This window comes from Eurytemora carolleeae, unplaced genomic scaffold (assembly GCF_000591075.1).
Source record: "Eurytemora carolleeae unplaced genomic scaffold, Eaff_2.0 scaffold15, whole genome shotgun sequence".
Lineage (NCBI taxonomy): Eukaryota > Metazoa > Arthropoda > Copepoda > Calanoida > Temoridae > Eurytemora > Eurytemora carolleeae.
Genome location: NW_019396069.1, coordinates 603592 through 615184, shown reverse-complemented (window position 1 = coordinate 615184; position 11593 = coordinate 603592). Strand labels below are relative to the sequence as shown.

Sequence of the window (11593 nt, the reverse complement as noted above, 5' to 3'; positions counted from 1 at the left end):
AGTACGTTGTGAAAATGTTCAAAAATAAATATTTCTCTTTTAATCAATATAGCATGTGACACATGTTATTACATCCATTATTCAAGGGCTTTTCAAATATATAAATTTCAGCGCTTTTAGGTTTAAAATCCTGGAAATCTTGTCTGAACTCAAGGCTACTTTTTTTAGAAGAATGTTTAAAGGTTTTCTATATATATATATTGTTCAAAGAATTTTGACTACTGAGGATCGTCATTATGATTAGTATAAGTTTTCTTTAATTTAAATGTAAACTTCACATTTTATTAAAAAAGAATTATACTCACGATCCTCAGTAGTCAAAATTCTTAAACAATATATATATATATATATATATATATATATATTTCTGTATTTCTGAAGATGTAAATGTGTAAAACTGCTGGTTTACTGATGGGGAAAGCGTCAGTAAAATCACTCAAAGTTAGATTTATTTTTTATTTGTTAAAGGGAGTGCTCGCAAAAAATTAAAGGGGGTATAGGCTCACGACTAAAAATAAGCGCTTTTGATCGCCACTAATCTTACTTTTATCTGTTGCGTCTATAATGAGAAAATTGTTAAAAACGACTCATAAAAATTTAGAAAGTTGCAACATTCAACTTGGATCGTGAAAACTGAATTTAATTCCAAACAAATCATTCAGATATTAAAACCATTATTCATCGATAATTTTTGACGCATTCGTATATATAGTTGATATTTTTAGAATATTTTTTACAGAATAGTTACTTTTGAAAACATTCATTCCTGTTTCGAGGATTTTTGATAATAAAGACAACATTTTCATATTATCCAGGAATGTTCGAAAATCCAGCGCCAGCGAAATATCATTTCAAAGAAAACAAAATCAAAAATATTATTAAATATCAACACAAAAAATGTTAATACAATTTTAATACATTTTAAATTTGATGTGAGAATTAATCATGCTCCGGATAAACATGAGGAATGGGAGACGACATTGAAATTTTCTTTAATTTTTTTAAATGACTGGATGAAATTTAATGTTTGTATAAAAGTAAACAGTGTATGACTCCTGGATATAAAAAAATGTGATCTTTTCAATTTTTAAACAAAAACTTCTACTTCTAACAAATTAAACAAATCAATTATCTTCGAATGCGCAAACAGACAGAATATGTACTCACGTTTTGGATCAAGGGACTTAAATGATGTTCTATGTTTTTTATATTACTTGTCTTCTATAGATTATAACTTGCTAATTTTTTTAGCCTAGCCTACACCCCACCCCCCCTCCCATTAGTGTCAACAAAAAAATTCAGCCCAATCGGTCCAGCCGTTTGGCCAGCTATACGCAACATATATGAATGTCTTATTTTATTATATAGATTACAAGCATATTGACATTTTTTCATTGATTTATTTTATTAATAATGAAAAATAATACTTAAATAATACAATTGTTACTATTGATAGTAAAATGATCGTTGGATAATTGATTGATGGATAATTTCTACTGATGAATGAAAGGAAAATTGATGAGATGGTTAAATTGATTGATTAATTGATGAACGATGTAGAGTAAAACAAATTATTTGCAACAACTTCTAAGAATATTTCTGATTGATCTTCCACTGTGAATCTACAAAATAAAAACAGATTAAGGAAAACATTGTAACAAACTTAAAACAGAAACTAAAAAAAGATAAATAATATAAAAATGTTCGAATAAATTTTTTTAAAAACTTGAAACAAATGTTCACAAAAAGTAAAAAATAAAGGAGTTGAGTCTTTGCCACAAACTCAAAATGTCTAATCTCTATATCTTTGCAACTAGATAATGTACACCTTAAATATTTCAAACATGGTTTATTTGATCTGATAGAATTAATAGTTTGAAAAATGTAAGGTCCACGACATTGGGATGTAAAGATATAGGGTTTAGAAAGTTACAATTTGTGGCGAAGAATCAACTTCTTTAAAATATTTTTAACGCACCCAGTGTCTTATTCTGGCACAAGGTGCAGGAAGAGGAAGCCGGAAGCCCGCGAAGCACCCGAAATGAAAACAACAACATTGACATCCCTCAGATGTGGTCGAACTAAACAACAATTATAAAAGAAAAACAAATTTAATTCCAAATTTTGTTACCTTGTCGTTGGCATTTTCAGATGCTGCACAAGCTTTTCAAATTCTTCCTGAAATATTTATTATCAAAATCATTTGTTTTATATAATAATTGTTCTTTTTATTATTATTATCATTCTTACTACTATTATTAAAATCATTATGATTATGATAACAATTATCATTATCGTTACTATTATTGATATTATTACCATTATTAAAACTTTTGTTACTATTGTTATTAGTATTATCATTAATGTTATCATAATTGTTTGCTATAATTTGTTGTCACAAGTTTGCTCTGTAAGTCATGTAAATATAGCTTCATGATAGTTTAAATGTTTAAGGTTGAATAATAAAATAAACCACGTCAAACTAAAGTAAATTCCACGTAAGATTAAAATCTGATATATTTTCATTCATAATTCCTCTCACTGAAGAACTATTGAGAAGAATAAAAATAAATGAATTTCTAACTTGTAAGTTGTAGCTATCTTATATTTGTGCTGCGTAAAGAAGCTACGAGGTCACAAAGCTGTACTAGTAATGTTGTATAAATTTGACCTTTTCTTCTGCTTAGTTTACACTTCACAGAGACATTAATTTAACAAAGACGAGTCAAATTAGAAAAATTATCAATAATTCAACTGACTGGAAGATCAAGTTTAATTAAAATCAATTCTTAGAATTTTGTATATTAGAATTGTGCTAATTAAAGGGAGTGACCGGCAATGCATGGTAGTTGAACTGAGAATGTAGTATTGTGGAAAATTTTCTTAGGATTTATTTGAGACATATAAAAAGTTTTAATAATGTATAATTACTGAGTTTGAGCGCAAATTCGACGTTTAAAACCATCCATTTGGGTGGTTACGTTTTGAGAATCGATTTTTTTAAAATTATTAATTAATGACGAAAATAAATGTAACAAACTGTAGAATTTTTGATGAATTTTTAGTTCTTAATTAAACTACCATACATTTCCAGTCACTCCCTTTAAATATGAAATTTATGGAATTCATGTAATATAAATATTTGATAATTAGAATTATTATATTGAATTTAAAATTTAAAAAAGAAAATTTATCAGGTATAAAGACAAAGATTTAATACAAAAATTCTTTTTCTAATTAATAATTCAATTACATCAATCCGGTAACATACCTTTAAGTCACAATCAAAAAAGTATTTTGCAAAAGTCCCAATTTCTATCACGAAAAATGTCCCGAAAAAATATTATAGAATTGTATGATAGGAAAAAAAATTATGATTTTTTTAATCCAATGGCTAGCTGTGCTTTCTGGCCCGGTCCGGTATGATTTCATCCTTAAAAGTCATAAAAAAAATTGTACAGCCCACAGAAAGGAATGAATATTTCTCACAAAAAAATGAATTATGTTTTGAGACCAAAACCAGTGTTTCCAACATAATAAAATATAATATATTAAATATAAATAAGTCATTTCATAAAAATTCTTTCTAATTAAAGGGTTTTGTTAACTGTGCACTGTTATACTGTGTACATAATATGTTCATTCGTGTTTACTGTTTATGAGCACAATTGCATCGTACAGTTTACTGCACAGTCCTGTGCATTTTATTTTTATCTGCAAGAATATAACTCGAATACACATTGTATGCAAAAATGTACACTGTACAATGTAAATTATACAGTAAGCACTGTACAATGTAAATTATACAGTACGCACTGTACAATGTAAATTATACAGTAAGCACTGTACAATGTAAATTATACAGTATGTACTGTACAATGTAGATTATACAAAAAGCACTGTACAATGTAAATTATACAGTAAGCACTGTACAATGTAAATTATACAGTACGCACTGTACAATGTAAATTATACACTACGAACTGTACAATGTAAATTATACAGTACGCAATATACAATGTAATTTATACAGTACGCACTGTACAATGTAAATTATACAGTGAGGACTGTACAATGTAAATAATGTAAATAATACAGTAAGCCCTGTACAATTACAGTGTAAAATCACGTCACCCACCTGTTTAAAGTATTATCAAGCACTATACAGACCAGCTGTTTACCTAGGCCTATACTGCCTCAATTCACTCGTAGGCGTAACTGTCTCTATTCTGTGTTTATAATCAAATCAGCCAATCTTGATCTTACCCAAACTTTATAAAATTTTCTATATATTTTGATTTTTATATTTTCAACGTTATCATTTTTAATAATTGTTATATGAATTGTATTGCCCGGTTCGCGCAATTTATTCTTTCCTTGTATTTGTGAGTCATGATTTCATCTTATACAGGCACAGTTCCACTTCATGGGTTTTGTATGTTGTTCCAGACAGTTCCATTCTTTCTAGTTCTAATTCAGGAGTTTTCATGTAGTTCCAGAGAGTTCCATTCTTTCTAGTTCTAATTCATGAGTTTTTATGTAGTTCCGGAGAGTTCCATTCTTTCTAGTTCTAATTCATGAGTTTTCATGTGGTTCCAGAGAGTTCCATTCTTTCTAGCTCTAATTCATGAGTTGTCATGTGGTTCCAGAGAGTTCCATTCTTTCTAGTTCCACTTCATGAGTTTTCATGTGGTTCCAGAGAGTTCCATTCTTTCTAGTTCCACTTCATGAGTTTTCATGTGGTTCCAGATAGTTCCATTCTTTCTAGTTCTATTGTAAACCCACCCAGCTAGTTCATTCAACCCAAGCTAAATTGTATCATGAGTTGAGTAACTGGACAAACAAATAGTATTGATTGTATTTAACCCGTTACTACTGGAGCTGGTATCAACGGCCAGAGGAAATTTCCAGGGTAGCAAGGTTCAAATCCTGGGAATCCTTATCAGGGGAACACGGATAACGGTGAACGTCCATTTTGTCCCCGAGAAAAGGGTTAGTCTTGATGAAGGAGGAGAAGAGAGCGGTCGATCACAGCTCCAGTAGCTCCGAGAGGAGAATTAGATCCATCTATGATTCCAGGATTGACTTCGGTTGATCCTCAGTTTGTATTTTAATAATAATGTAAAATAAATGTCTGTGCAAAGTTAGTGCTTTAATCGATTCCATCTGGCTTGTTATATTGAGTTTCTCTTTGTAAAGTTGCCTTTATTCAGTTCTTTATACATGAGTTTCTATTAAGTTTATACTATATCATAAGTTTTCATGTAGTTCCAGAGAATTCCATTCTTTCTAGTTCCTTCTCATGGATTTCCACTTTGGTTCCAGAGAGTTCCATTCTTTTTAGTTACACTTTATGGGGTTTTACTTCGGTTCCAGATAGTTCTATTTTTTGTTCCACTTCATGCTTGGGTTCTCACTTTGGTTTCAGAAAGTTCCATTCTTTCTAGTTCTACTTCGACCATGGGGTCTCACTTTAGTTCCAGAGAATCCAATTAATTTTTATTTAACTTTGTAGGGTTTCACTTCATTTCCAGAGAATTCCATTCTATTTAAGTCTAATTCATTTTTTTTTTTACTTTTGTTCTGGAATCCTATAATGATATTTATCGTTTTTTTCAGCCATACATTGAAAGAATTTATCAAATTTTTAAATGGGTTTTATACTATTTTGCGTAAATCTTAGTATTTGCGAAAATAGATACATAAATAAATAGCCATGAACATGCGGAAACAGTTTTAAAGCGCACCATATAATCATTTATATAAAAAAAAAAAAATATCTGCAACATTCCATTATCAGAAAGTGAAGAATACGACACAGGGTATGAATTCTTTCGATGTATGGCTTATTTATGGGTTTAACCATGTATTAACCAGTATTTTCCTAATTTCTTCAGAGATGACATGATGGCATGGTATTGGTTTATAGGCGCAAGTATTGATGGGGGGGGAGGGGCGAATGCAGTACGAGCCATATTTTTTATGGACACTCATAGGTGGCCAGGGGGTGTTATAGGCTAAAAAAAATCGAAATCTTTTTTTTCAACATTTTTTTCCTCCACAGGCAACGCCATGCACTTCAGCTAGTTGAAAAATTGGAGGAAAGCGTAGAAATCGTAGGTGCATTACAAGATTTGTAAAAATGTCGTCTTCTTTGTAGGAAAATTTTTGTTTTTCTTAAGGATTGTCTTGTATCTAATATCTATTATATATACAGGGTGTCCCAAAAAACATGGGAATTCAGCGACGAATTCGATATCGTCTTTGTTATGAATTAGCATTGTAATACCTAATTTCAAAAGCCATAATATTATTATGTCTGCTAGAGTTTATTTAATGAAAAGGGTAAAAGACTGCAAAGATGTGTCTATAATGTCTCCGNTAACAATCAACCAACTCAGTAGATATATATATAATTAGCTATAGCAATTGCATAACAATCAACCAACTCAGTAGATATATATATAATTAGCTATAGCAATTGCATAACAATCAACCAACTCAGTAGATATATATATAATTAGCTATAGCAATTGCATAACAATCAACCAACTCAGTAGATATATATATAATTAGCTATAGCAATTGCATAACAATCAACCAACTCAGTAGATATATATATAATTAGCTATAGCAATTGCATAACAATCAACCAACTCAGTAGATATATATATAATTAGCTATAGCAATTGCATAACAATCAACCAACTCAGTAGATATATATATAATTAGCTATAGCAATTGCATAACAATCAACCAACTCAGTAGATATATATATAATTAGCTATAGCAATTGCATAACAATCAACCAACTCAGTAGATATATATATAATTAGCTATAGCAATTGCATAACAATCAACCAACTCAGTAGATATATATATAATTAGCTATAGCAATTGCATAACAATCAACCAACTCAGTAGATATATATATAATTAGCTATAGCAATTGTATAACAATCAACCAACTCAGTAGATATATATATAATTAGCTATAGCAATTGCATAACAATCAACCAACTCAGTTGATATATATATATATATAATCAGCTATAGCAATTGAATAACAACCAACCAACTCAGTAGATATATATATATAATTAGCTATGGCAATTGCATGTAACAATCAACCAACTCAGTTGATATATATATAATTAGCTATAGCAATTGCATAACAATCAACCGACTCAGCCAAAATGAAGTAGGCCGTTTTTGAACCTTAAGAATTGACTGAGTTATTAAGAAATTTGTCTAAATTTTAAAACATTGAATACAACCAAGGTTGTTGATAAAAATTAAGTATCTCCAACAGTTCTTATGACGAAGGTGTACATTTTTTATCAAGTTTCAAAGGCCTCTATAATGTTTTTTTCTATACTCCTTTGACAACTATTGACTTTACGAAAATCAAAGACAAAATTCAAGTCCAGGTTTCAGGTTCTAATGTATATACTGCAAGACACCCTACCAAGAAAATTACATTAAAACTTGTCTATGATACATATATTCTTTAATTAAATATCCATGGTATATAATAAACTATGCCTGCTAGAGTTTATTTTCTGAAACTATTGTGTACTAGCTTTATTACTCTTGGTGAATTCTTTGTGAATTTTATAAAGACATATACTTTAAGAAATCATCGTCCGTGCTACAATGTAACATTAGCTGTATGGTAACTGCCAACAATTTTCTCTGAAAAAAAGTGTTCGGAAATAAACTCCTAAATTTTGGCACAAAAAAGTCCTCCTTGAAATAAAAAATCTCTGGAATTAATGAAGTCCTACCGTTATGAGACTTTATTTTCAAGGATTTTTTTCTGGTTCCTGTAGGATTTTATACAAAAAGCCATGGAAAAAAGGAACTTTGGCAGCTCCCATATTATTTAAAGAAAAAAGTCCTAATAGTCCTAATAGTCCTAATAGTCCTAATAGTCCTAATAGTCCTAATATTCCTAATAGTCCTAATAGTCCTAATAGTCCTAATAGTCCTAATAGTCCTATCCTAATAGTCCTAATAGTCCTAATAGTCCTAATAGTCCTAATAGTCCTAGCAATCTAAAACTCAGGACTTTTTCCAGAAACTTTTTTTCCTGTGTCTTTCTTACATAGATTCTAGTTGATATATTATTCAGTCTGAATTATTTGGGAAAATTGAAAATATGTGTTTAACTGATTAAAATTGAGTAGAAAGGCGTTCATCTATATATGGAGAAGGTTTCTAGGTTTCTAGGTCTAGGAGAAGGTTCAGATAAAGGAGAAGGTTCAGATAAAGGAGAAGGTTCAGATAAAGGAGAAGGCACAGCTTTACAAGAAGTTTCAGGTCCAGGGAAAAATTTAGGTTTAGAAGATGGTACAGTTTTAGAAAAAGGCTTAGTTTAGGAGATGGTTCAAGTTTAAGAAAAGGTTCAGGTTTGGAAGAAGGTTCAGGTTTAAAAGAAGGTTAATGTAGTAAATGCCATACTCTTAAAAGTTCGTCACATAAACTGTGTCAGTCCAGGTTCAACGAGTCCACGATTTAATTCTTACTTGACAGGATCCACACAGCTACAATCCTGGAAACTCTCAACGCCACAACCTGGGCGCAATCGCTTCTCTAGGCAGACTTGGATATAATGATTCTACCACATCCAGTGCTGTAGTTTCTTCTGGTGCAATATCTCCTCGTCTTATTTCACTTCCTACACCATTGCACCAGGTACTTACATGGCTTCTCTTCCTTGGAGTAACTGGCATTTAACTAAGGTTCTTTTAACTCTTGATTCTCGCTGCTACTACAATTTGTAGTAAATGCCGTACTCTTAAAAGTTCGTCACATAAACTGTATCAGTCCAGGTTTCACCAGTCCGCGATTCAATTCTTACTGGACAGGATCCACACGGCTACAGGCCGGGAACTATCAACGCCACAACCTTGGCGCGATCTCTTTAGCTATCTGCAGTGTCAATACGGACACTAGCAATCAATTCATCAATGTCTCAAATAGGAAGCGATCCACACACCTACAATTTTGTGATTTATCAACGCCACAAATTGGGCGCGATCTCCTTAGCTATTGGTGTTAATACAGACAGTAGAAATAATTGATCAATATGTCTCAAACAACACACAATCTACACGGCTACAATCCCGTGACTATCAAATAAATAAATAAATCTCAATGTTATATGACAGTTCCAATACTTATCCACAATATTAAGCAGGTATACAAACAATCTAATCATAATACATAGCTAATAGAATTTCATTACAAGTTTTACGTGGTTAAGGACAAACACAGTTAGATCCTTAAACATTGTACAACGCATATAAATAGATATGTTCAAACAGCATTTATAACAGGAGAATGTTACGGTTTAGAAGAAGGTTCAGGTTAAGGAAAATGGTTATAGTTTAGGAGAATGTTCAGGTTTAGAAGAAGGTTCAGGTTAAGGAGATTGTTATAGTTTAGGAGAATATTCAGGTTTAGAAGAAGGTTCAGGTTTGGAAAAAGGTTAAGGTTTAAAAGAAGGTTCAGGTTTAGAAGAAGGTTCATGTTTAGAAGAAGGTTCAGATTTAAAGAAGGTTTAAAAGAAAGTTAAGATTCAGAAGAAGATTAAAGTTAAAAAATTAATGTTTAAATTCAGAAAAAGGTTCAAGATTAGGAGAATGTTCAGATTTTTAAGTTGTAGTTCAGGATCAGGAGAAGATTCAGAACCAGGTTTAGAAATTATCTATAACCTGTGTTTTAGGGATTCGGAGACTTAAAGCGCAAAAGGTGATGAACTTTTAAAGCAATTGATCGAAAGGGGGAAGGAGACCTGCACTCGTGATTGACATCCGACCCATTGACGACACAAAACGGGTTTGCGGCATGCGCTTACCCTATGCCGTCCAACCCTCACCTGTTGGCCTTCTGGCAAAATGTGTTAATTTTTAACGGCAATTATTTTAAGTCTGAAAATTGTTTTTATTTCTTTTAAAGGCCGTTTCAGTCAGGCACGCCTGGTTTTAATTGAAATTTTAAAATTTTAAAATATAAATTTTAATATATTTTACAATAAATTGCACACCAAAATGCGAGATTTTATTTAAGCAATGATTTTTTCTTAGTGTTCCAAAACTTTTTTTTGAGTAGATTATCGTCAGCGAGTATATACCTAGATAAATTTATACAGAGTAANGGGGTATCTGTCCGCAATTTTCTAGTTTTGACTACGTCATGTGCCGATCAGGCCCCAAAGTTGGCTCTGATTGGCTGGGTAGCCGGTATTCCTTTACTATCTTTCAACTTGTCGAACGAAGTATCCGTAACTGCGCAATATTCAGCTCGAAATACCGGGACCTTGTCCTTGAAACATTATTTGAAATGCCAATGCCGAGCCCTCTAGCTGAACCCCGGTATTAACTCAAGTGTGTATAGGCCTCTTTTATAGTGTGTGGACAGTGTTCCACTTTTTGCGCATTAATAGTATTTAGAGGATTTTCTGTCGAGGGAGGAGGGTTGGAAATCAGCTGATTCTGACAAGTAGGTCACAGCAGCAGCCACAGTATACAGGGAGCAAGTTTACTACCCTCACTGTGACGTCACCATTCTAGCCTGGGTTCATCATAACAAAGAAATCTAGATTTTAAAGCGAATTCAGTTTTTGTTGTTCTGCAGTGATACGCGGATATATGCGTAACAGTCTCGTTGACGCAACTGCGTAGCAATGAAGTAGTATACTAAAGAACGAGACAAGGGTGAAAAAAGATTGAAAATGTCCAGTAATCGGAGAATTCCTAAAAGGTAACTAACCTTAACGTACTTCTGTGTTATCTGTGAATTCTGAAAGCTGCAGTACAATCCGTATCGCAACAAGTTGTAATTGTAAAATATATCAATTCGAGAAATAAATGTTTTGACAACATTCAATAATTTTTAACAATTAAATTTTTAATGTTTACATATACAAAATTATTTAATTTTTTTGGCATGTTTTTGTTTACAATCAAATGTTTTGTAACGTAAACTAGAATTGATGCAAAGTTCATATATTAATATAAATAAAACACAAGTAGTGTTCTGTATTTTGTATATCTCTAATTTGTACAAACATTGGTTAATTTGTTAAATTTCTTTATGTAAATATATTTAAAATTTTAATTATTTACATTTCCACAAAGTAAAATCAATAATGAGTTAAAAATATATTTATTGCAAGACATAAAAACAAATAATAACATTTCATTTCTTTTTATTGTTTTGTTCAACCATATTCTATTGTGCGTGACATGTATGCACTAAATAAGCTTATATATGAAGGATCAAGTAGAATTTTATTTGTTCCTGAAATATTATGATGTTGCTGCAATTAACCCACTTTCTACATATTTTTATAAACTAGCTTCAGAACCCAGCGTTGCCAAGGGTACTCATAGTTACTCCCGCCGTTTACCCGCGCTTGGTTGTAAATTTCGATTCTAGCTATTTTTCTAAGCTAAAAGCATTTCCGTGGTTATCCTAAGTTCCACAATTAAATTATGAGGCAAATCGGTCAATGGGTTCCACAGTTATGATCGGACATACAAACAAACAGAGATACATATATATTATATATATATATATATATATA

The 11593-nt window shown here is 31.4% G+C and overlaps 1 protein-coding gene and 1 long non-coding RNA gene across 3 annotated transcripts in view; one reads left to right on the top strand and one right to left on the bottom strand.

Moving 5' to 3' along the window:
* Positions 1-1380: 1380 nt before the first annotated feature.
* Positions 1381-4239, bottom strand: LOC111711509 (uncharacterized). Of its 2 annotated transcripts, none has more exons than XR_002767260.1 (4): positions 4139-4239; positions 2132-2178; positions 1979-2081; positions 1381-1622 (listed from the first exon to the last, which is right to left on the bottom strand). It is a non-coding gene; the product is annotated as an uncharacterized LOC111711509 (long non-coding RNA). The 2 variants fall into 2 exon arrangements; XR_002767261.1 differs by lacking the exon at positions 4139-4239 and adding an exon at positions 2585-2860.
* A 6016-nt stretch (positions 4240-10255) lies between these two features.
* LOC111711795 (zinc finger protein 704) overlaps positions 10256-11593 on the top strand; it is a gene marked incomplete in the record, with an annotated part of 6787 nt that continues 5449 nt past the window's right edge. Inside the window, 1 exon segment of the mRNA XM_023486241.1 lies at positions 10256-10767. Within this exon segment, the coding sequence (XP_023342009.1) occupies positions 10739-10767 (29 nt within the window).